Source organism: Styela clava, chromosome 10, assembly GCF_964204865.1.
Source record: "Styela clava chromosome 10, kaStyClav1.hap1.2, whole genome shotgun sequence".
Taxonomy (NCBI): Eukaryota; Metazoa; Chordata; class Ascidiacea; order Stolidobranchia; family Styelidae; genus Styela; species Styela clava.
The window spans coordinates 15,515,218-15,542,070 of record NC_135259.1 but is presented as its reverse complement, the minus strand read 5'-3'; the positions used below and the strand labels follow the sequence as shown (position 1 = coordinate 15,542,070).

At 36.1% G+C, this 26,853-nt stretch overlaps 4 protein-coding genes across 7 annotated transcripts in view; 2 read left to right on the top strand and 2 right to left on the bottom strand.

Moving 5' to 3' along the window:
• The window catches only part of LOC120337787 (uncharacterized), a 90,975-nt gene extending 74,158 nt beyond the window's left edge, over positions 1-16,817 (bottom strand). The window contains exons 1-3 of one of the 2 annotated variants that reach the window (XM_078116873.1): positions 15,156-16,817; positions 14,737-14,849; positions 13,090-14,362 (exon numbers count right to left, since the gene is read on the bottom strand). In XM_078116873.1, coding sequence (XP_077972999.1) covers positions 14,791-14,849; positions 15,156-15,693 — 597 coding nt within the window. In that variant the 5' untranslated portion in view covers positions 15,694-16,817 and the 3' untranslated portion in view covers positions 13,090-14,362; positions 14,737-14,790. Of the gene's footprint in view, positions 1-13,089; positions 14,363-14,736; positions 14,850-15,155 lie in introns of those variants that run through there. The other variant, XM_078116872.1, reaches the window with a different exon arrangement.
• On the top strand, positions 1,712-7,323 carry LOC120337130 (uncharacterized). The gene is made up of 4 exons (XM_039404851.2): positions 1,712-1,848; positions 2,717-2,780; positions 6,421-6,516; positions 7,189-7,323. The coding sequence occupies exons 1-4, from the start codon at positions 1,712-1,714 to the stop codon at positions 7,321-7,323; spliced, it is 432 nt and encodes a 143-aa protein (XP_039260785.2).
• On the top strand, positions 8,500-13,571 carry LOC120337986 (relaxin receptor 1-like). Of its 3 annotated transcripts, XM_078116856.1 has the most exons (8): positions 8,500-8,700; positions 10,505-10,972; positions 11,035-11,160; positions 11,612-11,713; positions 11,781-12,002; positions 12,083-12,228; positions 12,495-12,638; positions 13,018-13,571. In XM_078116856.1, the coding sequence occupies exons 2-8, from the start codon at positions 10,815-10,817 to the stop codon at positions 13,083-13,085; spliced, it is 966 nt and encodes a 321-aa protein (XP_077972982.1). In that variant the 5' UTR covers positions 8,500-8,700; positions 10,505-10,814; the 3' UTR covers positions 13,086-13,571. The 3 variants fall into 3 exon arrangements, with proteins under 3 accessions (XP_077972982.1, XP_077972984.1, XP_077972983.1); XM_078116858.1 differs by lacking the exon at positions 11,781-12,002; XM_078116857.1 differs by lacking the exon at positions 8,500-8,700 and having other exon boundaries at positions 9,975-10,972.
• Positions 16,818-16,959: 142 nt separating the features above from the next.
• On the bottom strand, positions 16,960-26,455 carry LOC120337961 (uncharacterized). Its single transcript, XM_039405871.2, has 8 exons — positions 26,147-26,455; positions 26,025-26,068; positions 21,192-21,582; positions 20,801-20,867; positions 19,483-20,101; positions 19,060-19,214; positions 17,814-17,990; positions 16,960-17,215 (listed from the first exon to the last, which is right to left on the bottom strand). Exons 1-8 carry the CDS (start codon positions 26,431-26,433, stop codon positions 16,997-16,999), a joined length of 1,959 nt encoding a protein of 652 aa, XP_039261805.2. The 5' UTR covers positions 26,434-26,455; the 3' UTR covers positions 16,960-16,996.
• Between the last annotated feature and the right edge of the window lie 398 nt (positions 26,456-26,853).

Below are 26,853 nucleotides of genomic sequence, written 5' to 3'. Positions count from 1 at the left end.
TAATATGTCGATTTTACCTATATTAATTCTTATTGTATTACAAAGTTGAATTGGAGAATTGGATAAAAAGTGGCACAGTCTCTTACTGTTTCTGAAACTTGAAGTATTTTGCTAAAATGAGGAACATAAAAAAAATGTTTAACTGTTTAACTGATTCAGAAGAGTGTAAAAGTTTCTAAAGAAAATTTCATTTAAACGTCTAACCTCATTTTCTAAATTTGTTGAATTTAATATGAATTAGTAATTTATAAACTGCCCACAAAGCAAATACTGTATATAATTATCACCAATTAAAAGGATTTTTCAAAATTAAGCAGCTAACAAAATAATATAATAACTCGCAGTCTTTCATGAAGAAGAGTGCTTTCGCTGTTTCCAATCTAAAGAAATAATTCCTTACGGAAAACTGTGTGACGGTATCATAGACTGTCCAGATTTATCAGACGAATGTTTATGCAAACGAAAAGGTGTCATAGACATCTGCAAACACGTTGTTTGGGGTGAGATTTATTTCTGCAATTACTTGATTTTTGGAAACAATTATCCTAGAAAAAGACTAAAAATTTTGCTTCTGAATAAAGGGCAACAAGGTGAGACACCGTACTTCTCATGTAATGTCACGGAAGCAAACAACAATGAAACAGTTTGCGATAAAATGTAAGTTGCTTCAAAATAAATCTATTATTTTTATTTGGAATTGATTTTGAGCCCAATCTACACCTAAAACGACCATATTCTATGGAATGTTTTATCAGGCTGTACGCTAACATTGCCCTTTTACCCATTCTAAAATATTTATTCGCATATTGACTTTGAATAAAATTTAACATAATTTTATTTCAGACCAAACTGCATGGGAGCAATTGACGAAAAGTTTTGCCCAGAGACGAGTTGTCCGGGTAACGCGAATTTTTATCAGATCTAGTAATATTTTTATGTAATATTTACCTCAAAAATACTGTTGAAAATATTTTATTTGTTTTCTATTATTTGGTCTATCATAGTTAATCAGATATTTTGCAATAGATTTGGATTTCTCACTCTTTCAAATATTTTACAATATTTTACAACACAGATGACTCGTGGGATCAGACAGCAGAAAAATGTAACGTCCGTTGTGGATTACCAACCGGTATGTTTTACAATTTCATAGAATATATAGCGGCTCAGTTCACGACCATAATTTTAACTCTATCAATAGTACTTTAGTTCAATATTTTTTGTTGTTTATGGGATTTAGCTTCTTAAAACAGTCTGTTCGATTCCAACGGAAAACACGTATTTTTGTTAAAACTGAACTATATCTTGCTGCTAAAAAATTCAGTTCATCATTAAAGTAACCCAGATCTTAATTTGAGAATTATAGCAAATTTATCGGAAAGAAAATTGTTTATGTGATGAAAAAACAGTAGATAATGATAGATATTCTGGATAAAGAAAATTACACCTTTTGTTATTTACCAGGAAACATTGAAAATATTTGTGTAATTTACCATTGAAAAAATTTGAAATGTTTGTGAACTTTCTTTGCAAACAAACCTGCCAAACTTTCATTACTTCTGATGGTCATATATATTTCTCAACATTTTTGTTATTTGTACATACTGACTAAAATTCTATAATTTAAAACCTTTCAGAACCAATTGCAACAAAGTGCGATGGAATTATAGAATGCAGAGAGTTTTACCGCGAGGAATGTCAAAATTGCCACATGCCCGACTTCTGCAAACACTATTTATTTGGAGGGTATTATCAATGTTCAAGCAAATCGAGAATTCCAGCCTGGAAGATATGTGACGGAATAGCTGATTGCGAAGGAGGAGAAGAAGAAATCAAATGTCCACGAAGGTAAGGTATTTCTAAATTGCTTTCTGGCGTATGTCACAAACTTATATGTATTGAAGAATTAATAACTATTTCCGCATCGTATGGCGTTTCATGCGAGGACGACCAATCTCATCAATGTACTCGCGCCAACGTTTTGTTTTTCGATTCCCGTGTTCTGTTTATTGGACACGTTTAGTGGACATAACGATCGTTTCAAAATTTTGTTGTTATTGTTATTTGTCTCCATCATTTTTAAAAAATCGCTTTTCTCTTCGAATACTGGACCAATTGCTTTGAAATTCTTTCTCCAGAAGGGTATCACTTTTTTCCCCGCTATGACGTCATCAAATATATTGCCATTGGGTGGCGCCACGTGTCCATATATTTGAGCATAGCGCTCTTGTTAGTAACATCAAATTAAATTTGAAATAAAATAAAATATTGAGCGTTTGATTCACGTTATATTATGAAGTAAAACTAGCACCTAGTAATTGAGTCTATTTTTGAACATTAATTTTATGAATTTAGAATTAGCAATTTGAGTTTAATCAATCGAACATGATAATATTTTTTTCAAATATGGTATTTTTATTTTTTTCTCTACCTGAGATGATCTGATGTACTTAGCACACTTTAATATACCACAAATTGAATATAGATAAGAGAGTTTCGAATTGGAAGACCCAAAATCATACCAAAAATAATAATAAAATGACTATTAATGAATAAAAATATTATTAAAAATAATAAAACCTTGGTAAGATGTATACTTCTCATACTGTTTCATGAGATCAGAACAAATAGGTTGATTTCAACTTGTCATTTTTTCGTCCACAAAACTCTCTTTAATAAAAAAAGTTTTCAAATTTTTATTTTTTCATTTTCAAAGATTTTATTGCGAAGGGAATAAGCCAATAAACGTACCTGACCACAAAGTCTGCAACCTTCAAAAAGTATGTGAGACTAATATATGTTTGTGTTAATAATACGATAATTGCAAATATTTTGTTTTGTTATATCGGCAACTTTAAAAACGCTAACATCAAGTCTTAAAGACGATAATTACACTTTTAACTTTGTGATGGAAAATTTTTTTGCTAACAAATCACGTCGATATCTGAGTTCTTATCCACCAAATCGTTTTGTCCGTCGCACAGCTTAAATCTATAATTAGCATCGCTCTGAGACGTCTTATTGTCGACCATTTCAAATTTACAATTAGGTTTGGGTTGAAAACAGAGATAAAAATTGCTTAACATCAAAATCTATTGTTTGATCTCTCATTCTGAGCAATACATTTACCAGTGGCGGCGCGTCAATAGGGCCAACCGGGACAATGCCCCGGTTGTTTTTTCGGTATAATAAAAAATATTCGAAAAATACCACAATATCGGTTGCACAGACTGTCTACACTAGCCATATTCTCCCGACATGGTTCATTTTTCGCTCGCAAAGCCTTCGCCGAACGTCGACGGGGCGACGCCGATTTTGCCCCGGTTGCTCATTGTATATCGTATTCTCTCTTTTATCTGCCACTCGCCGCGTTTGTCTCGTTTGTTTTCTGTTTCTTTTACTAAATCATCGGGGCCGATCGGGGCTAGCCCCGAATTTATGACGACACAATGCCGACGTTTCTTACAACAACGTGTTGACATATTCACGCATTCCTTCTCGTTCGTTGGTTGCTTGAAGAGTTGATAGTTTCCTCGCCTTCGTTTTTGTCACTTGTTTCGCTATTTGAATCAGTTAGAGACCTTTAGTCCATTTTCTTTCGATTTTCCACATTCCTTTTGAGCTCCTCACTTCTTTCCGGCTTCGCATTTCTTAGCCTTAGACCTCATAATGAATAAGGTTGATGCACTACTTCGCACTCCGTTTTCGCAGCTGCCGCTGGAACAAACATTAGAGGTACAACGTCTTGGGCCTGATCAACCAAAAAATTGTTCACTGGAACAATCCCAGGACGGAGGAAAGCGTCGGCGTACATTCTGCGCAGAAACTTGGTATAAAAAACACGAATGGTTGTGTTACAGCGAGGACAAAAATGCTCTTTTTTGTTTTTATTGCCTACTTTTTGCTACCGCCCGAGACTCACGTCGGTGTAAATTTGGTTTTAGAGATCTTAAACATCTTTCTGAGCGTGCCAGGGATCATCAATCTTCTATGGAGCATCTGGACAATGCAGTAAAATACCGAACATTCGGAAATGTTAATATTGCAGCACAGTTGGATGAAGGACGCGCGGTTTCTATTCGTCGGCACAATCAAAACGTCGAGAAAAACCGCCATGTTCTCGGTCGATTGATAGATGTTTTGAAGTTCATTGGTTGTCACGAGCTGTCCCTCCGTGGGCACGATGAACGGGCTGGCTCTTCTAATCGAGAGGTATTTTGGGATATGGTGGAATACACCGCATCCCTAGATACAGTATTGAGAGATCATCTTGATGCCGCAACTGTTTCGAAAGGGACATCTAAGGATATCCAAAATGATTTGCTCGACTCAATGTATAAAATTTATTTACAACATTTGGCTCTGGAAATTGAGAATTGCCAGTTCATTTTGATTCAGTCTGACGAGACAACTGACATCAAGTGCGTTTCCCAACTGGCTGTGATTTTTCGGTTTGTGAAAGATGGTAAACCTACAGAGAGATTTCACAGCTTTGTACCAATCGTTGATCGCACGGCTTGCGGGATATCGGCTGTACTGAAAGAAGTGTTACAGCCTTACAACGCGAAGTCAAAATTGATAGCTCAAACTTACGACGGCGCGGCAGTCATGAGTGGGTCGAAACATGGTGTTCAAGTTTATATAAAAGAAGATTTTCCTCATGCGCATTTTTTACATTGTTATGCACACCAATTTAACCTCGTTATTAAAAATATGTGTCTTGATACCCCTCTCGTCCGTATATTTTTTGCAAATGTTTCGGGGTTTTCTTCATTTTTTCCGTTTCGCCGAAGCGCTCTGACCTCCTTCGCCAGATATGTAGCCACCGTCTCCCAGCTTGTGCACCAACACGTTGGAACTTCCAATCACGCGTGGTGCAGGGCGTGTCCGAAGCGTCTGCTAGAAGATGGTGAGTTTTCATTTTTTCTCCACAATATTCTATCACGTGGATGTATTATACGGCGCATTGCAGTCAAGGCTAATGGATGGATCGTCTGTGCAGTGTATTTTAGACCTCTGCGATGCTGTATCTCGTATCCGGGAAACAATAAAATACGACGACACATGGAGTGCTTCTTTACGCCGCGGGCAAACAACGCAGCGTTTGATTTTGTCTGCAAAGGAATGCTGTGACATTCTGGTGAATCAAATAGGCGATCGTCTGCGGACTGAACACCTTGCCGCGTTCTCTTTGATGAACCCCAAAAATTTTTCAAAATTTGCTGTCAATTTCCCATTCATTTGTTGGCTACTGTCTCCAAATTTAACCCCATGATAAACGTGGGTAAATTGGAAAATGAATTGCGATGTATATACACCAATCAAACTTCTTTGAACATCACATCAACTTGCGCGCTCCATGGGTTCCTCATAGATAACACTCTAGTAACTACATTTGCGGCGTCAGTAAAATTTATGGACATCATTTTGACGACTCCTATTTCTTCCGCCGAAGCAGAGCGAACATTTAGCACGCTCTGAAGAGTATTAAAACGTATCTCAGAAACACAATGAAGCAAGATAGATTATATTCCTTGGCTGTTTTATCCATTCACAGAGACGTTATTTCTGGGATGCATGACTTTAATCAGCGCGTTATTGAGCATTTTGCTTCCAAGAAACCGCGGCGTGTTGCATATATGTTCAAGCAGTAGAAGTCTAGCAGCATATATATCTATGAGTGAGCGACGCATGTCCTTAACTTTCCTTTCTTCATAGTAACGTTTTAAACCTTGTTTTAGGTTTTGTCTGCTTTCCCGAAGTTTCTGTTAATATGTCATTGTATTTATCTGGGTAAATATTGCCTTTCCTTTTGAAAGAGGTTTCAAAATAAACTATGTCTATATTTATTAATCCCTTGACTTGGACCCGTTTTAAAGACGCTTTCTTATCGTTAAAAATTGTCGCTTTTGCCGATTGGTTGTTACCGATGGAATGGTTTTTATACTCATAAAATGATGGAAGAACTTACAGCGCTCATCCTGTCCCCGTAGATGGGGGTGACTTGGTCCCGCAGTAGCTTGCCCCTGTTGTTAAAATGACCACGCGCCGCCACTGACATTTACCAAGTATCAAGTACACGGAGTAGTGAAAATGGACCCACTGTGATGTAACCTAAACTCTCGCGAATAGAACGGTTAGTACCAATCGGGTACGTCAGTGTTTTTTATGCGCGAACGAATCAGTAGTGAGTGCCTTCGTTAGTGATTGCTCAAACGGGATTTTAATTTATGATTCGCACGAAAAAACATGAGGTTATAGAGTTGGATCGCTTCCATATTCCTAGCTTCTGACACATAGCTGTAATAAATTGCACAACGTACAACTATAACATGTGGTAGTTACAATTCCGAATAATGTTATCAAAAATATTTATTGAAAAAATGAAGTGCTTTTATTTTGATATGTTGGCTATTAAAGGACTGTGAAGATTCTAGCGATGAAATGAACTGCCATGAAACAACTCACTTTTACTGCAATGACACAGGAGATGTTAAATTCATCTCTAAAAATGAGGTTTGATTGCATTTTGACTCTTAAATATTATAATACAAACTGTGGTATGCTTTTCACATAACTCAGATTAGCTCTGAAATCTAAATGAGATATATTCGAAAAAGGAATTTTGCGGGAATTTTAGAGAAAATATGTGTTCCCAAGCTGTGGGCGGAGGAACAATAATATTCCTTCTAAATATTCTCTCAACTATAAAATAAATATATATATTAGTGCGCTGATGGATGGTTAGTAACTTGTAATTGACATATATATATTCATTTTCCCGTTCGCGATGCCAGCAGATAAAGTGTATCAGGCCATTAAAACAATAAATAGCTAGAGAGGAAGAGTTCCACGAATTGGTAGTAACTGAAAAAATATTTTGACACGACACAATTTCTTGCAGTATGAGATTTGACCAAGCAGACAATAAACCCAAACTTAGTAAAAGGGCAAACGTTGGATTGAGAAGCGATTATTCTGTAATATCTTAAAAGTCATGCCATTCGTAATCCATTTGAAATCAAAATCGTTAACGGTATTTTAGTAAGGAATATAGGTGTCGGATCGCTTGATCCCGATAGAGTTATATACATTTGGCGTTATGCCCAAGTTTTTTTGATCTTCACATACTGATAGAGACGTGACAACTAAAATAGTATTGCTTTGCAAATATATAAATTTTTACAGATATGTGACGGGAGTCAAGATTGTAAAAGTGGTAGAGACGAATGTCTTCCTGAATGCATTGTCAGTGCATTTTCTGACACTAATTCAATGATCAAGAATGAGTTAGTGCTTGCCACTGTATGGGTGACAAGTTAGTGTATATTATATATATAAAACCTAATTGTACCAACCAAACCAAACAAGTTATTTCTTGATTACTTAATGTATGTATAATGTAAAGCATATAGGTAGCAGAATTATTTAAAACGTAATAATCTTTGTAATGTCTCTCGAACGAAGCGCGGTTACGCTCATACATGAATCAGTTCAAAAGTAGTTCGAATTATCTGGGGCAATCAGCCAAAGTAAGTTACCAATCATGTCCAATTTGTGAATTTGCATTTGCAAAATAGCAATTTTCAAATATAAGCTGAAAACTTTGTAAATTCCTGCGACGTTTTGCATCAATTTACTTTCTGTCGACTGTACTCTCCAATTTAAATCGATTCTGAACTGTACGTCGACATTCTTTGTCATAAATTAGGTTAAGACCTGTGAAATATGGAAAATACATAAATATTTCAATGAATGTCTAGAATAAGATAATAAATAGGTGTGAATACAACTTGCTTAATGTTTTGTCTGAAATAATTTATAAACTTCCTCAAGAAGGCATCTATATATCGGCGTCAGTACATTTGCATTCATACATTTGCACCCGCAAACTGCAGCCTGGACATTTGCACCTTCATACTTTACACCCACCGACATTTGCACCCATACATTTCCACCCATAGATTTTAGCACCCGTATATTGATTACACCCGCGGACATCTGCACCCATGTACATTTGCATCCACGAACATTTTCACCCATGGACGTTTGCACCCCATGTACATTTGCTCCCACGTACATTTGCACCGCATGAACACATTTGCACCTATGAACATTTGCACCCACGGACATTTACACTCTATACATTTGCACCCGCATACATTTGCACTCGCATACATCTTTTACGCACCAATAGTCATGATCGCGAATAACCGTGTTTCAGACAAACTTTAATTACCAACTATAAATATATATTCGAAATGGAGACGGATTACAAGTTTTAAGTAGCCCTTACTCTTGATGAGGGTCGCTACGTTTTCACTGTCATTGCGAGTTACAATCCTTTCCTAGTTTCATCGGTCATTTTTTTCTTTCGATGAAATAACGCAAACGTAGTCGAACGTGCGGTGGTTAGCAGACGATGGGGAAGGAAACTGGTTGTACATAAATTAATCAAGTCAGTGCTAAATCAATTGTACAAGACAAGAGAGAGGTGATTCAAGAAAGAGAATAGATAAGAAAAATTAGAGAGCGAGAAACTCCGACTCGACGAAATTATGATTTATATGTAACAAGTTGTTTACTTTACAGCACTTTCCTACTCTTTGTATTATTGCATCATAATGGTGTCTATACAGACGCGGGTTGTTTCCCTCGATCTGTGTTAATGGATGAAAATCGAAAGTAATCGGGTTTGCAGTGAGTTCGTCTTCATTACTATTCATAACATAAGTATGTAGCTATTTCGGCGCAAATGGCAATATAACCTCTTTTACAGTCAATAGATGCGAATATCCGTGGGTGCAAATGTTCGTGGGTGCAATTGTAAGCGGATGTAAATGTACGCGGGTTCAAAAGTACGTGGGTGCAAATGTACGCGGGTTCAAAAGTACGTGAGTTCAAATGTACGCAGGTTCAAAAGTACGTGGGTGCAAATATCCGCGGGTTCAAAAGTACGTGGGTGCAAATGTACGCGTGTTCAAAAGCACGTGGGTGCAAATGTACACGGGTTCAAAAGTACGTGGGTGCAAATGTACGCGGGTTCAAAAGTACGTGGGTGCAAATGTCCGCGGGTGCAAATGTCCGTGGGTGCAAAAGTACCGGGGTGTGAATGTCCGCGGGTGCAAATGTACCGGGTGCAAATGTCCGCGGGTGCAAATGTACATTTGTTCAAATGTCCGTGGGTGCAAATGTTCGTGGGTGCAATTGAAAGCGGATGTAAATGTACGCGGGTACAAAATTACGTGGGTGCAAATGGGCGTGTGTGTAAAACTACCTGGGTGCAAAAGTACCTGGGTGCAAATGTCCGCGGGTACAAATGTAAACGGGTTAAAAAGTACGTGGGTGCAAATGTACACGGGTTCAAAAGAACGTGGGTGCAAATGTGCGCGTGTGTAAAAGTATCTGGGTGCAAATGTACGCGGGTGCAAAAGTACCTGGGTGTAAATGTCCGCGTGTGCAAATGTACCGGGTGCAAATGTCCGTGGGTGCAAGTGTACATTTGTTCAAATGTCCGTGGGTGCAAATGTTCGTGGGTGCAATTGAAAGCGGATGTAAATGTACGCGGGTACAAAAGTACGTGGGTGCAAATGTGCGCGTGTGTAAAACTACCTGGGTGCAAAAGTACCTGTGTGCAAATGTACAGGGTGCAAATGTCCGTGGGTGCAAATGTACATTTGTTCAAATATTCATTTGTGTAAATGTGCGCGTGTGTAAAAGTACCTGGGTGCAAATGTACGCGGGTGCAAAAGTACCTGGGTTGAAATGTTCGCGGGTGCAAATGTACCGGGAGCAAATGTCCGTGGGTGCAAAAGTACCTGGGTGCAAATGTCCGCGGGTGCAAATGTATCGGGTGCAAATGTTCGTGGGTGCAAATGTACATTTGTTCGAATGTTCGTGGGTGCAAATGGGCGCGTGTGTAAAAGTACCTGGGTGCAAATGTACGCGGGTGCAAAAGTACCTGGGTGCAAATGTCCGCGGGTGCAAATGTATCGGGTGCAAATGTTCGTGGGTGCAAATGTACATTTGTTCGAATGTTCGTGGGTGCAAATGGGCGCGTGTGTAAAAGTACCTGCGTGCAAATGTACGCGGGTGCAAAAGTACCTGGGTGCAAATGTCCGCGGGTGCAAATGTACCGGGTGCAAATGTCCGTGGTTGCAAATGTACATTTGTTCAAATGTTCGTGGGTGCAAAAGTTTATGGGTGCAAATGACTTTGGGCAAAAATGTATGTGGGTGCAAATGCACGTGGGTGGAAATGTTCATGGGTGCAAATATTCATGGGTGCGAATGTCCACGACAGCAAATGTTCATGGGTGCAATCTGTATGTGGGTGCAAAATGTATTGATGTAATTGTTCATGCGTGCAAATGTCCATGGGTGCAAACGTATTTATATGCAATTGTCCTGGGTGCAAATGTACATAGGTTCAAAGATAATGGAACCCTATATATCAATCTATCGTTTAACATAACTTTGCCAGTTATTAAATACTTTTTTGTCAGGTACCGTCACATTGACAGGAAATGCGTTCGTGATTATTTTCTCTATAGTCAAGTTATTCAAGACGAAGAAAGATAAAAAGAATGCTATGATCAACAAAATCTTACTTTGTAATCTGTCAGCGTCTGATTTTCTCGTTGGGGTAGATCAACTTAAATATTTTAGTCAAATATCTGAACCATTTTAAAATCTGTAATCTGTCAGCGTCTGATTTTCTCGTTGGGGTAGATCAACTTGAATATTTTAGTTACATATTTGAACATTTTTAAAACATATGATTTAACTCAGGTTTACACATTTTCCATATGCATAATGAGTATAACAATGCGAGGTGAGTATTGCAAAGAAGATATAGAATGGAGAAGTGGAAAAACCTGTTCTGCTATTGGAACTCTGCTTATGATTGGAACAGAGTCTTCAGTTTTTACTCTCACAATCATTACAGGATTTAGAGTATATACTGTTCTGAGGTAAATGACAGAGTAAAATTGATTGTATTGTTGCTGTGCGTTTATATGAATATATATTTCAGACCTTTTAATGAAGTTAGCCTCAGAACAATCCGTCCTATTATCGTATTGTCATGGACTCTTGCTATTGCAATTGCCCTGATTCCGTTGTTGCCAGTTACTGAAGACTACTTTGTGGACAATGTATGGTATGAGAAAATTTTCTGTTAAATATTGTAAAAACAAATATAAAATGTTCTCTGTCATATATGTATTATGTATTGGTTACTCTATTAATAGAATTATTTGTTTGTCATTTCCATATGGGTCGGCATTTCTTAATGTAGATTTTTTCTTTCCGTCGGAACATCAGTTTCTAATGAAAGTGTACACTTTTTGTCCACCATGATAAGCTCTTTGTTTAAATTTTTATTGTTGTTACTGTTATTCTATAATAGACTTGACAAGAATTGGCATTCATCAAGAATCTGACTTTTCTGTATATCACCATGTAAAAAAGGGTTTTTCAAACTTAGGCTACTCAGTCCACAAAATTGTTTTTACTGAGATCCAAATCAATGTCCACCAAGGGTTACAGAAGGCGATAAACTGATGTTATGCAAATATTTGCTGATAATGACAAATAGTTTACAATTTCAGGTTGAGTCAAAATCCATTTTTTTCAATAATCAACAAAAACGAAATAAGGGGAATAAATCAATGGATTTCAACAATACAAACTGAAAATAATGATACATTGAAGTAAGACAATTTTTTAACTGATAAAAGTATTTAGAAATATTATGTTTACCTTTTTGTTTTTTAACAGATTAAGTGACTCATGGTCAGCATTGGAAACTATGCTCAAAAGACTAAATCCTAAATTCAATATTGACCGGAAGTTTGGATATTACTCAACTCATACCGTTTGTCTCCCGACACTCTTTCCGAATCCAATAAAGGATATGGCATGGGGTTATTCACTAATCTTTCTCATCATCAATTTCTTGGCCTTTTTTGTGATTTCAGTTGGATATTTTGTGATATATAAGTAAGAACAACAAATTGGTTACTGGGTTTTCAAAGTGTGTTCATCGGATAAAAAGTGTAAAATTTTCATATTACCGACAGGAATTCAACTCGAGAAAATAAAGCATTGACCAACCAACAGTTAAAGAAAAGGGCAAAATCCATGCAGAAAAAAGTTACCGTGATCATCATAACAGATTTGTTGTGTTGGATGCCAATTTGTATCATGGGATTTCTACAAGTTGCTGGTAACTATACCGCTAGAAAACTCAATTGTGGCCATGTACTGTGAGGAAATATAGCTTAATAGCATTACCCATTTATATAAAAATTTTGGTTATACGTATGAATAGAAAAATAAATTAGGTTATGTAAGTCAAGGTTAAGTTTTCAAAGCGAGACATAGCCTTAAATTTACTTTGATGATTGCAATGACAACTGCAATATATATTACAAATATTCTATCTGCCAGAACATTATGAATAATGTTTTAATCATTTATTTTTTCATGAAGGCATAGATATACCAAACGACGCTTATCTTCCTGTTGGGCTAATGATCATACCAATCAATAGCATGATAAATCCTGTGTTGTATTATGCTCCTCCCACACCTATTAAATATATTTTGGCTTGGTTCAGAAAAAGGGTTCATGCAAGTAAGTATGCAAAATTTGTAATAAACCGAAGTAAGGAATCGTAAATGATTTTTGAAATTACCCGGCAAAATTTCACATATATATATAGCAATTTCACAGTTATAAACTATGTTTCGAAATATTTTTAATTTCTGGGGAGACTTTAGTGAAAGTCGAATAGGCAACCGGTGCTGCGTTAGACCTTCTTGTGCATATATTTGAGTATCGCTTCATTGTTAAACATGGCAATTTATTCATGCTATTTTTCAAATTACTTCTTACCAATGTTTAACCCTAGCACTAGCTTCATCCATTGCAGTTTGATGTATTGTAATATGATGGTAATAAATATATTTACTTTACCTGAATGTTCATTATTCGACGTATCATTGTGCTTCAGAACACGAACATGCAGCCGAAAGCCCACAAAAGAAAATTGACAAAAATGGAAAACAATATGAAAACTGAACAAGTATAATGACGCATTTCTGCAAAAGAGCACTTCTAAATAGATTTAAAAACTCGGACAACCTTGTAACATGGGCTACAAATAAAAAGTGAAATTGACATTTTTACTCTTCGAACATGAAATATTTAGCGACACAGTTTTGGTATTGAAATTTTGTTACTTCAGTAGTATGTGTACCAGGTTATGGTTGGGCCATATTTTTTTGGATTTCCTCATTTTAGTTCTTTAGTATTACGAGTTTAGGGACTGACTGTGTTAGCCAAGTGAATATGCCCATAGGTTGCCGTCCCTCTATCCAACTTGATGTAAAGTAGGCGAACAAAATCAGTTATCTCCATTTTGGTACACATACTTCTGGAGCGCCGAAATTTTTCCGGTTAAGATACTGTTCAAAATTTGAGGAGTAAAGTTCAAATGTTATTGAATTTCATCTTTTGTGAACAATTACTCTCTATCGTTTGAAAATACAAAGCAACATACTAATATTTGATATTTGTCAGTAATTTCATTATAGATATCAGGGAAAGTTGAAAATGTTCTGCAATTAATCGATGAAATCTCATTTTTTCGGACAAAATGTAGAATTCTTTTTTTGTTATCTAATTATTTTCGTCATTATCTCGTCATCTAAATTTCGAAAACATTTGCACGATGAAACCAGGGATTGCGGCCATGGTTCAATAAAAACCCTTGCAGTCAGAATCTGTCTTTCAGAGAAGTGTACAACATTCAACGAAAGTTTGACTATGGGATTAAATTGCAGTTTAATTTGCATTGTTATTTTGTTGTTGAGTTCTATTTTGCCATCTGTCTCCTGTCTTAGTTACTTCTATCGCAACCTTCTATTTCAAAATTAGAGAACTGATTCAGGTTGTCAGCTTTCTTTCCGAGTTAATTCGATAAAATTTATCTTTCTTTGACTTAGTGTTTGATGTTATCAATCATGTTTGATTACGAGTCCCAAAATTTAAAACTATTATGGTAAAATATTGTGAAACCATCAAGAGCAACATTGCATTGCAAACTTTAAATTTGTCCGATTGTCGGCTTTGTTAATGCTTATTATATTGCGCTTTTACAGTTTCTTGAGAAATTTGTAAATCATCGTTGACGTGTTTCTACGGCCTAACACTACCAATATTTTAGAAATCGTGACACATTCCTCATTTCAATCAATACCAAGTTTTCTGTCAAGTGTCTTTGTATTTTTCTTCACATTTTGCAACAAAGTATTGTGTTTCTTTAAAAATATCTTCTAATTGTAAATACTGAAAAACTGTAAAATAAAATAAAGTGTACATTGGAGCATATTTTAAATGTTTAAAAGTTAATCGAGTCGTAGATGATACAGATCATCTAATTCGTATACGTATTCAGCAAACCCAAGTTAAGATCGAGTTTCAATCACACTCACAGTATGCCTTCTAAATTCTAGTAATTAATTGAAGGTGGATATATCGTGATATATACCTTTTATTTCATTGATTTTCAATTTTTTCCTTTGCTCATTTGGGTCGATTGATTACTTATAAATTGACTGATTTAAAAAAAAGCGCAACCGCACGGATTTCTACAACAGTCGTTTCCGCCTGAAAGGTGCTCATTCAGCGGTAAATTACCCATACTAAGTGGTATGTACATTTATGTTACCTGTGTATGCCGTTCCACCAATTACACCAAGTAACAGTAATATGTTGATCATCATCAGTATAACAGAAATATTACGATATCTTCTCCCAATGTCCCGCATTCACCGATCTCGTCTGAAAATATTTTCACGCTTATTTTGGAAGATTTTTTTGATTAAAAGAAAAGAAATGAATAAAAACGTTGATCCTAACTTCAAAAACTGATTATATTACCAAAACTGAATTTATTGACACGATGAGCTATTCGTATTTGAATAATTATAAGATAGATGGTGCTTAGCATATTGACAAGGTATTTTAATGGTTTTATCAAGATGGTATGGCGCAATCGAGAAGGAAAATTCATCAGGATTTCTGTTGTACTACAAATAATTATTTTATGTATATTTGAAATCGATAGAAAATATGTATTGTACCTACCTTTCAAATAGGCTTGATAGGTGGAGTAGTCGGTAGCATGAGACATCACACTTTCTTTATCTGCCAAACTGCGTTCTTCAACTTGTGTTTCAGCATCATATTTGCCGATGTTGAGACAAGGAAATTTACAAACACCCACTCTCACACCCTCTTCGCCAATCGGATGAAGTGGGGACACGCATTGTACTGAAACGTCTAAATGTGGGTATCTCGAGGTATGATCAATAATTGGGCGCTCTGACAAATTCTGCTCAACCGGCAGAAGCGGATTTTTTTCAGTGGTGTCGTCCTCTTTGTGCACGTTTGGTGATGAAAAGTCTGGAGATTGAGGTTTGAATCCTTCCACTATAAGCTCTCCCGCCAGAAATGACGTCAGAGATGATTGTTGTACTGGAAAATCATCTCGATTTCCCTGCAATGAAGCAACTTTCTTCATAATGGTGTCTTCTGAAACCCTGCTGTTAAGTTCCATTTTGCTTTCGTCATCTAAAAAATTGTCATTCATTTCGTTGATAACTTCTGCAAATTCAGCTTTCATGCTCTTTTTTTAATGACGTCACTGTTTTTTCTAACTACTGGAGAAACTTTTTCTTCAGATATTTTATTCTCGGATAGAAGAAAGTCACGTGAAGTTCTTTTAAAAAAATCTAATACCGATGTTTGATCCGCGATATCGTCAGTAGATGAGTCACCACTTTCTTGATTTGTTTCTCCGAGTGTGCTACTTTTCCTCTGTACGATAGAATTGATATTAGACAAAATAACTTGGTCACTCTGATCTGTTCCATCGACTCCATTTCGTGTACTTCTGACAGATCATCTTCAGGCATAGATAGCTCATGTCGTGTCGAAATTTCCCTTCCTTTCAAATCTGTACTCAACTTGTTGGATATTTTGTTCACTACAGCACAATCTAATGAACTTAGGTTCCCGGATGTACCTGGTCCATCATCTGGAATTCTTACTAAATTTCCGCAACCAGATTTTACCATTTGACCTGCAGTGGAATTGTTTTCAAGACCTTCGACGTCGCGACAACAAATGTTATCCGCACGACAAGGTCCGTCTTTTTTGTTGAACTTGGTTTCCGCGCTCGTGGTTCCAGTTTGTAAATGTTGACTCGGTTCGGTACCATGTAAATATTGCTTAATTTCTACGCTTGCTCTACGTAGAAAAGACAACAGCAAGGGATCTTTATTTGATTGGGTCAAAATTTTTGAACCCTCCAACTTTGCAATCGATTGCGTATTCGGGTTGCCGTTACCAACAGCATTTTAGGGGTTTCCAAATTATAGTTTGCCTTACTTGAAAACGTGTTGTTATTTATGCACTGTTTGATCGTGATCAAAAAACGTTTAACTTAACTCGCGTTTGCATCAAGTTTTATAAGTTTTCTTCGTTCTTGGTGCCAAAAGTGTTTCATTATCACTGGAAATTCAAACCAAATCACTCACAAACATCCTCTTTGCTTCCTAAAATTAGATATAAAACGAATTCGACTTGCCTAAGTAACGATGCAGTAATGTCGCAAAATTTGACCATGGCTGCCGATCCAAAAATTGTGACAGAACAAATAAACGGCATAACACCTGGTTTTGTTTTTAAACAGTAAAAGAAAAGGAAAAACTGTACCGAACAATAACCGAAGTAACCAGCTTGAATGACATTTTGCAGTCATATATCAGTGCTCCCTTTGTGCGTAAGATTATTGCTATTTGAACTTGATAAGGTATATCATATGACGTTTTTGGAACGACAATTATTACAATTATTGTGTATACTGTGTACCACAATTCAAAAGAACTCGAATTTGGTGTTTATTACAACCTCATAGTAACAGTTTATAATATAGAGCAACATAAATCAGGAGCAATGTCCGAAACATTCGCCTCTCCTTCTTTCCTTGGAGAACAATGCTCGCAATTAGCATCTTCTCCAACCTTATGAGAATGAATAGGTTTTGTTGTTTTCTGCACATCATTCACTTGCTCCGGATTTCCAGATTCGAATTGAGACTCCGATTTTGCCACAAACTCTGTTTCTTCGACGACAGTTGGCATCTAAATGTTGTTGAGAAATTAACGGAATAACGGAATAAATAATTCACAGTGAAATGTCAAAGGAAGTGCAATAGTAATATGCGAGTTGCGATACTATCGGTGACTTTTTAACTTCGAGCAATCAAATTTGCATGGATTGTAAAATGGTTTCATCGTTAGTTTTTTTCCAAGTATCACATATTCACATTAAATAATAATGATATGCATCCCAGCACCACAGTAATATTTGCATCTCCTTTTTACTGAAATGTGGGTACTCCGGTAGTATGTGTACCAGGATAGGGTTAGGTCATAACTTTACCCAGATTTTCCTTATTTTAGTTCTATTACGAGTTCGGGGACTGTTTGTGTGCCCCCTGCCCATAGGGGTCAGTCCTTTACACAACTTGTTGTAAAGTAGGCGAACGAAATTAGTTACCTCCATATTGGTACACATACTTGTGGAGCGCCGAAATTTGTGGAGCCGCTTCAAACTAATTCATATTAATAACGCCTGTATGTATATCCTATCAATTAAAAAAAAAATCATTTTCAAATTGAAGCGAACTCGCTTCGGATCGTACAAATACCAAAAACAATTAATTTGTGTACAACCCACCTTATTATTTATGTTATTGCAAATATTACATTTTGAATCTTCTTCAACTTTGTGCGAATGAATTTGGCTAGACTTCGTGTCGGTATCTGATGTTTCATCATTTTTTGTCGCAACCAAATCGTGGAGATCTTTGTAAGTTTCTGGAGCAGGAGCTTCGGCTGCTTCCAAAGCCACTACCTGGATGATAAAATTAGCGATGAAACCAGACACAAGAATGAAACGCTAGAATATGAATATGTTATATAATATACATTAATGGAATAGACCTGTTTGTTGTGTATAGATCAGTGGTTTTTAACCTTTTCGGGGGAGCGGAAACCCAGTAAATCATTTCGAGGTACGAGGAACCCCTCTGCAATAGTTATTTTATTGTCTTTTATTGTTTGAATTGTATGAACTGAAAATATATATGAAAGCAAACCTGATACTGGCAAGAATAAAATTTGAAGTGTAGATTGTTTAATAATAGTGGCAAACCTAATGGGTCTGATATACATACACATACAGTTCATATACAGTAATAATATAGACGTTCGGATTTTTAGGTAAACTTGCGGAACCTCAGGAATTTTCTGGCGAACACCCGATTGAAAACCTCTGGTCTAGATATTGCCAAGCCATGATTTTATTCAGTATTTTATCAGTATTTACAAAAGATTTTTATATTTTTACTGGTTCGATCCATTCTTCCATATAAACTGTTTATCAGAATATTTTTTCAAAACATATCTGTGAAAATACAGAAAAACTGGGCTTTACAGGTCTTTTCAACATGACACAACAGATTTGCAGACATTTTTATCTCAATACATTGCCAATAAATTAATATAATAAATTATAGATATATAGGGTTTACCAGAAATCACAGAGGCGTCAAAAGTAAAACCAAAATTCGCGAGACTTTAGTATATATTTGTATAGGTGCTTTCACATTAATTTTGCATCAATGTCCTATAGGGCCGATTGCATGAGTTGTCATAAAAAGTATTTATTGAACTGGAAAGATTTGGAAAACACTGTGTAACGGTCCATAGAAAGTCAACATACAACATCAAAGACATGTCAGAGTGTGAAGTTTTTTTATTCTTTGCTATGTGTAAAATTCAAAACGACAAATGCTTTAGTGTTATGAATATTATTTCTTCTGCTATTTGTTTGGGTCTGCGCCTTCGTATAAAAACTACAAATTACAAAGCGAAAGTTGACTTTTCTACTATATAACCCATAATAAATATATACAATATACCTCAACATGTTCTTCAACTTGTTTGTCGGGCTTTGGTGTAATTATGGCTTTTCCATTCAAAGTAAACGTCCGATCATCAGCGGGTAGAGGATCCTCGCGAACCAATATATTTTCAATGGGATCAATGCTGTCCCATGTCGTGATGCTACTTGTATCTATAAAAACATTATATTACTAGTTTTGTTTAGTTTATTGGAATTAGTACAGATAATTATTTGAGCCGTTTCTTATGATAGTATCAAAATTTTGCTGAGCAATTACAAATTATTTGAGCCATTTCTTATGATAGTATCAAAATTTTGCTGAGCAATTACACCTATTTGAGTCAATTGTCAATAATCTTACAGCTAAGCAAAATACTGGACAGAATAAACTTGTCGCCTGCCATTACTTCACACTTGAGGTAATTACGCATTTAATTACCTGTTTCTGGTAGGGCTCGTTGTCCGGGTACATTCAGGTAGTCCCTTTCCCGAAGATCATCAAATATGTCGTCAGCGTTTTCCATGTAAACATTTTCATCATCGGTTGCTTCTTGGGTGGATGACGCTGATGACGCCGCACGTACATCTGTTCCTTTGTTTTTCTCCGAAAATTTCAAATTTGAATTTTTATCGCGCTCAAATAAACGCGAAGTATCCTCGCTAACACTTGCGTTATGCTTTTCTATCGCCTTCGCTATTAGCGGAGGAAGAAAGTAGCTCCCGGAATTTGTTTCGACAGCAATTTGATGTGGAACACTGTCTGGATTATCGAAGGAATCCGTCAAGTTATTCTGCTTTCTCTCGCTCTCAATTTGCCTTCTTTTGCTTGCTTCCATTTTCCAGTGTATTCTCTCGTTTTCTCTAGGATCTTCATCAAAAAAATATTCGTCATTTTTATCTCCTTTTTCTATAACTTCATCTCCTAACATGTGTGCCGGTACGGTTGGTGAATTTATTGGAAGAGAAACCGTGAATCCGTTAGTTTCAGCAAATACAACATCAAGTTCATCTGTTTCTTGCTGTTCATATGCGGTATCGCTCATTTTTCTCGTCGCCTTCTAAACAAATGAAAACAAAAGAATTATGTCTCGTTTTCACGAAGAAAGACGAGTATTGCAAGTCGTTGAATGAGAGAGCAAACATGTAAGTCAAGATAGGTTCGGGTTAAAGTTGCATGCATGAATCGTAAGCCAGCATGTTAGTGGAGAACGTCATAGTGTCTCTGTGTGAACATTCTATATGAAGATTTCTTCAAAAATTGCAATGCCAGTCATGCGCCTTTGGCTATTAATCGTTGAAATTTTTCTGACATAACAAATAATCAATGTTCGGGCCTATTTTACGTCGTTTTACACCTCTGTTATTTGCATAAATAACCCACGTGGATTGGGATGAGCGGTCATTCGCAAGGCTCAGCGAAGAATTCCAACAAGTATATCAACGTTTTCCTGATTAAAATTTTAATCTATCACCCACTGGGTACGACAATTGGGAGATAGTGCTGACTTTTAAGGCTCGTGTGATGTAGCCTCGCTGCCAAGCATGCGTGATAAATAAGTGCGATTGTATTGTGAGATTAGGACTATTTGCCACCGTATCACCACTTTCTTCGCTATTCAAGTCGCGCATTTGCAATAAATAACACGCTATTCCCAAAGGCTATCAAGACGCGGAGGCTGTGGTTCGTCAAAATATTGAACTATTTCATTCGCATTGGTCTCCCCGGAACAAATATAAAACATTCTGTGCTATCGTACCTTTAACTTTGCAAGTTCAAGCAATAAAGGCGGACTTTTCAAGGATGGAACTTCACCTGCTGATGATCTGAAACAAATACAAGCATATTTATTTTATTTAAGCATATCTTCAACTATGACAACGCATGACGGTTTTGTGCCTTGCAAGACGGCAGATTTAATCGAACATAATGCTTATACATGTACTTGTAGACTGACGAGTATAATTGGGTCAATAAACATTGTATAATAACTCCCATAACGTACGCTACGCGCATAGTTAAAATTTGTCGTCATTGAAGTATTTCGCAACATTTTTGCTACTGGTTGGAATCACTTACCACTGAAAAACACATATTTAAATAGTATGAGATATAAATTCCACACACAAATCGAATGAGATCATACGCACCTTCTCTCTTGCCAGGGAAATACTAACGGTTTTGTCACCAGATAATTTGCGCCTATCTGTTCCCCAATTGGTGTCGAATATAATGTATCACTCTGAAATATATACGGACAAGATCTTCGCTGTAAAGGGGTTTTATTGTTCCTAAACGATTCTTTAAAATGTTTCTGAATTTCGCTGTCTTCAAATTCGTCTATGTCCGATTCTGAACGAGGAGTTCTTCGTGGTGTGCTGATTTTATCTGACCGGCTTGTTGAACTCGCCAATGAAGAGGATGAAGAATAAAACGGTTCTAACGGAGACTGGGGTATGGTGGTGATAACAGTATGCGGTTTATCGTCGACACTTGTTTCCTTGAGTTTTATGTTAATCGATGAAGTCGGACTTTGAGTTACTGTAAAATTAGAATTGAGATAATTGGACCGTTGGAATACCATTGGAATATTTGCTTGAAGGCCTGAATTATACAGAATTGGAAACTTTTGTAATTATGATCACAAATACACCCCTAAAGTCGGTTCGAAAGTCCAGTTAATCTGAAACGCTTAGGCTGAGTACGCACTGTACAAAGGTCTAAATATTTTTCAACCACAACATCAACGGTTGATGGTTCAGAAATATTCTGTTCCACAATATTAAAACTTCACCTAAACTTCTGTTAGAACATGGTCCAACTTATTTATGCATAGTGACAGTCACTAGCCACAATATACTTGAAAAAAGAGGAAAACAAAACTTGATATTTCTCTAGATTCCTCTCATACGCTCCCTGTTCAAAACAGCATTGATCTTAGACACGGCAGTAAGTCATACTAACTATCTCATAACAAACTTTGTTTTAAACCGAGCCACTAAAATGTTGGGTTCGACAAAAATGAATACAACTTTACTGCTGAAAAATTCTGCAACTGCTTATCATCTTTTACTGATATCCTTAAAATTACATCAACAGTTTTGCATGAATCACTTTACAGAAATCAATCGCCGTCATGTACTGTACTATATATATTATTCAATTTGTCGCCGTTTTTAAACTCATCAAATTCCTATTTATCAATTCTGTATAGACCATGCTCAAAGTTCGATGCCAGAAACAAACATTATTAATGATTATGATGAGCGAAGTCCAATATTAAACTGCGGAATTTGCAAAAAGTATTTTCGGTTGTAGTATATTGTATAGTCCTATAGTTCCAAATACTGTGTTTTCAATGGTTTCGTGGATATTTTCATACTTTGAAATAACGTTGAAATTCAGTGTTAGCTTTACGGTACCCTGATTATCTCTTACTATAGCTCAATATGGATGCGGTAGAACAAAGTACTGTACCTAATACTAAGCACATGACGACAACGTCGTGGATTATTTTTGAATTTGTCGTCGTGTGCGTCTAACTCCTGCATTGGAATGCAAGTTGGATACTGAGATACACAATGCGGAATGCGACATTTCTCTAGAGAATATTAAAGGTCGTGAATATGGGCTCAAGTTGAACATATCAATCGCGGCCAAATGTAATAAGCAGAATTTGTTTTTGAAAGGGGAAAACATTTCTTTCGTCATAGTCTATCATACATGCGCGGGGATTTGTAAGAGAGAGAAACAACGTTCATGATAGGCAATTATGAGTTAAATTTGTTTCTTGTCACTATTAGATGAGTTATACATTTTATACGAATTTTCACGATTTAAATTACAGAGGATTTCCCAAAATTACTAGAATCTGTGTAAATCTATAAAATATACCCCGAATACAAGGCAAGATGTCTAGTACGTATGCTAACACGAACTAGACTAGCCTTTATTTGCTTCTGAAAACATCATAGTAAACAAATTTTTTGTTTACAACGTATGTCTGTTATCGAGTCAGTACTTGTACAGATATGCGATCTTCGTTTACATATATTTAAGTATTGTAGTCTCGTTTACATAATTTTAGTACGATACTGATCATTCAGAAATTGTTATTCATAGAAAGGTGTTAGCATGGCGGCTTTCTTTTAGTTGGGGCTCGCGAGCCAGCGTGCTCTTAACAAACCAATAAAAAGTATGTTTCAACTTGCGATTGGGTTGTTTTTGTATTTTGTAATCTGGATGTTGTTTAGATAACGCACAGTACAAATATTATAATAAAGATAGACATCCATTCCGTTCCCTGTCTACTTTTGTCAGCATCATCGCCTGCAATCCACTTTGCTTTTTTGTGGCTGTACTCATTCTATGTCCAATAACTAAAACCGTGGTGCTATCTGTGAACTGATATATATATTGGTCGAAAACACGAGATGAAAATGTGCCAATTCAATGATTGAAAACATTCTGAACTTGACCTTTTCTAACGTCTGTGACGCAAACTTTGGTATCACGCAATGTTATGCCGCATCGCGCAACTATACAAAAATAGAGTGTGGCACGTTGTAACTTAATGCATAAGGTGCATTTCAGTCAAGTATATTCGTAATTTCTTATGGAGTGTGTGGCTATTCTTTCAATATTTTAGAATATCACTACAGTTTCGTGTATGTCAATTACCTGCAGCTGAAAACAACTAACATTTCGCAGTGAGTCCTATCCCAATGTCCTATTACAATTGAACTGATATGAAATGGTAAAGTATATACATACACTCTAATATTTACAACGCTTTATTCCTCGTTAATGTGCTAAATTTCCTACTCGGAAATATATAGAGCACGACCAAGTCTGCAAGCTCATGGCGAATATTCCTACAGCATAACGTCAAAATTAATAAAAAAAATGAAAACAATTATTCATCCACGGTATGTTTAATTTTGCAGCACTTATGCAGATTGTATATATCTCTATCCATTTTCATGCATGGTGATTAGCCAGTGTCTAAAGCACAAATCTTTACGTTGTTTTATATTCTACAGATCAAACGAGTAAAGGAAGTAAGAAATAATGCGGGAATTTATTTTCGACTTACATCCCTGGACAAATGCCAGAACGTCTTTCAATACTAAATGGTTGTCTGATACGCTTTCAACAAACGTCAACATTAATTTACGTAAATAAATTTCTGTTCAAATTCAATGACATGACGTCACTTTTATCCTTGTTGATTGGAAAAGAATTCACTGCGAATCACACTCTCTTATTGCAAGAGAGCGATGCTGAATTATATGACACGAAAGCCAAAACAAAGTAGGCCCAGTATGAGTATGCAATTTGCCACAGTAGTCTACTCTGAAGGTACCGCAATTGTCACGAATTCGCCAGACCACTAAAGCGAACGCGGAACCGCCACAAGTTGCGAAATTTTTAATTTTGATGACGTCATTGCACACAAAAATATTTTTTTTTAAATAAATAAAAGTATCTTCTAGCGAAAAATGCAGTCTTCAACCACTGAAAATTTTAAAACAATTAGTCAAATGCTAAAGAAAAAGAGCGATTCTTTTACAACCAAAATATAAACAACATAGCAACACAACTAACCGTCCGTCCACTTCGTGTGCAATACTTATTTCAACGCAGTCATGACATGGCGCGTCGCTTGGGAAAAGCATTTGTCAAGTTGTCGAAATCAGATATTGTGTTTTACTTTTATAATAAAATTACTCTTACTTGTATAGGATATATGTTGCATTGATTTAACAATTTATGAAAACCTATTGCCAGAATGTATTGGCGTTTATATACATACATAAATGCATACATACTGGAGTAGCCAAATGATTAGATGTGGAAAACACGTTGGCATATCATGATTTTGGACTTGTCACGACTGTCTGCATAGTAACACAATGTGCCAACGACTGGTGAAATATGGCAAACTCATCATAATAAATGATGAGCTGCGTAAAAAAGAATTGCTCAAATCAGTCATTGAATTATAATTCTATCTTGCATATACGTGAAAATCCAGAACCAGATGATCGATAATGTAGCATGTAAGCACCATACTTATAAGATATTTTAACGTTTTCAATTAAAAGTGCCTTTACAAATAAAATTCGTACACAATGTAACTAAACTATGAATGCCTTTGATGTTGACTATTTAAACTGTCATCCTTTAGTTGTTGCCCTAAATACGTTCAAAATTGGCGCAAGATCTTGTCAAACTTAAGATAGACACCAACAGCCAGGCCAGACGTGAACATATATAACTACTGGATGAGATATTTAAATAGGAAGTAATAACTAGGAACATTTTATAGCTTGTTTCAAGTATTAGTTCCATTTCGATGATTATTTGCAGGAACGATTTCAAGTATATTTCCGTGTTCGTATAGTAAACAAAACCATTTACATACTTGAATGGAGGAAAACCTTTTTTTTTAGTTTCTTGAGTTTCACGAAGTGAGCAAATAATAAAAGAAGAGCCGTTTATACTAAAAGTAAAATGAGATAGACATAGAATTGTTTCTTCAAATATAAGATATTCAGAACTCTGTTGCTTCATTGCAATTTATTAGCTAATTAAATCAAACCTAATTTATAATTAAAGGTCAAATTAACGATTGAATGTTTTTGAGAGTTGTCTTGGCAACTATGCCTGAAAGTGTTTTGGTATTACAAATCTTCATCACTGAAAATGCTTCATGTAAAACAGCTTTCAAGACATCACTAGGCATAAAGAAACGAGCGGGTTTCTATTTTCGCAAGTTAGCTATGCGCTACGCTCATTTTAGTAATGACCTCGGTGAAGTGAACGCAAATTCACTACAAAATATTAGGATCTATCTAAAATTGCGACGTGAAAAACGCTATGGCATCGACATCGCTATATCTCGACCTACATATTGAAAAAGTTAAAATCCATGCAATACATTCAATAAGTGATAAGATCTTGCCAAAATATCAACAAACCTTCATCAAAAACGCCGTTTTCTTTCTTCGAAGGAGTCGCGTTCCTGTTGATTGTAAATAAATTATAAACTCGCTTTATCTTCATGGGCACGACTATATTGAATTATATTTTAATATTTTACCCGAATTCTCCGCTCAAATCCAGAGCATCCAATGTACTATCCATAGCTTCAAACCCGCCAATAGTCTGCGCCCTTTTCAACTGCCGTCGTTGTTTCTGTAATTTCCTCCAACTTCGATAACTCTTAAGACTTCGGGTACTTTGCGTACTCAATGCTGATATTGAAGAGGTGTCGCCATCTTCATCTGGTGATTCAAGGCTGTCACGAGACCCAAGGCTATTTCTAATGTAACTCCCTTTGGAACTAGTAAACAGCGCCCTCCGACGACTGTGATTTAAACTATTCATTATAACATGTACTGTAAATTTGAGAAAGCAAAATTTCAATGAAATGTTCGCATTAAATTAAATATGATCAATACCAATTTAAATCATGTCGTTTCTGTGGTGTTTTATAACGTTTGAATCGGACAGCTGTAATGTAAATAAGCAGAAGACTAATATAGCTCTCGACTATGGCAATTTGTGATCTAAATCTACAGTATAATTTCAAAAAATCAAGCATAAAATAAAACCGCGGTATAAATCACTTGAAGTGAATTTCTTTCATTACAAAAAGAAAGCTGAAAGCAACTTTCTCTTTAATATTCTTACAACCTTGTGGCAGAAGGTTGCATAAAATTTTCATACCTTAATCACGCCATATCTTACTATAAACCTTATTATGCTCACTTTCCTCTGTGTTTCGAAACTGGATAAGCACGTCCA

Excerpts from the sequence above, each read along its gene's own strand:
- LOC120337130 (XM_039404851.2), top strand. The coding sequence starts at position 1,712 with ATGCCCGACTTCTGCAAACACTATTTATTTGGAGGGTATTATCAATGT. Across the intron at positions 1,849-2,716 it reads GAAATCAAATGTCCACGAAG|ATTTTATTGCGAAGGGAATA; the intron begins GTAAGGTATTTC and ends TCATTTTCAAAG. Across the intron at positions 2,781-6,420 it reads AAGTCTGCAACCTTCAAAAA|GACTGTGAAGATTCTAGCGA; the intron begins GTATGTGAGACT and ends TGGCTATTAAAG.
- LOC120337986 (XM_078116856.1), top strand. The coding sequence starts at position 10,815 with ATGAGTATAACAATGCGAGGTGAGTATTGCAAAGAAGATATAGAATGG. Across the intron at positions 11,161-11,611 it reads TACTTTGTGGACAATGTATG|GTTGAGTCAAAATCCATTTT; the intron begins GTATGAGAAAAT and ends TTACAATTTCAG. Across the intron at positions 12,229-12,494 it reads GGGATTTCTACAAGTTGCTG|GCATAGATATACCAAACGAC; the intron begins GTAACTATACCG and ends TTTTTCATGAAG.
- LOC120337961 (XM_039405871.2), bottom strand. The coding sequence starts at position 26,433 with ATGAATAGTTTAAATCACAGTCGTCGGAGGGCGCTGTTTACTAGTTCC. Across the intron at positions 20,102-20,800 it reads TTGAACTTGCAAAGTTAAAG|AAGGCGACGAGAAAAATGAG; the intron begins GTACGATAGCAC and ends TCATTTGTTTAG. Across the intron at positions 19,215-19,482 it reads ACGAGCCCTACCAGAAACAG|ATACAAGTAGCATCACGACA; the intron begins GTAATTAAATGC and ends ATGTTTTTATAG.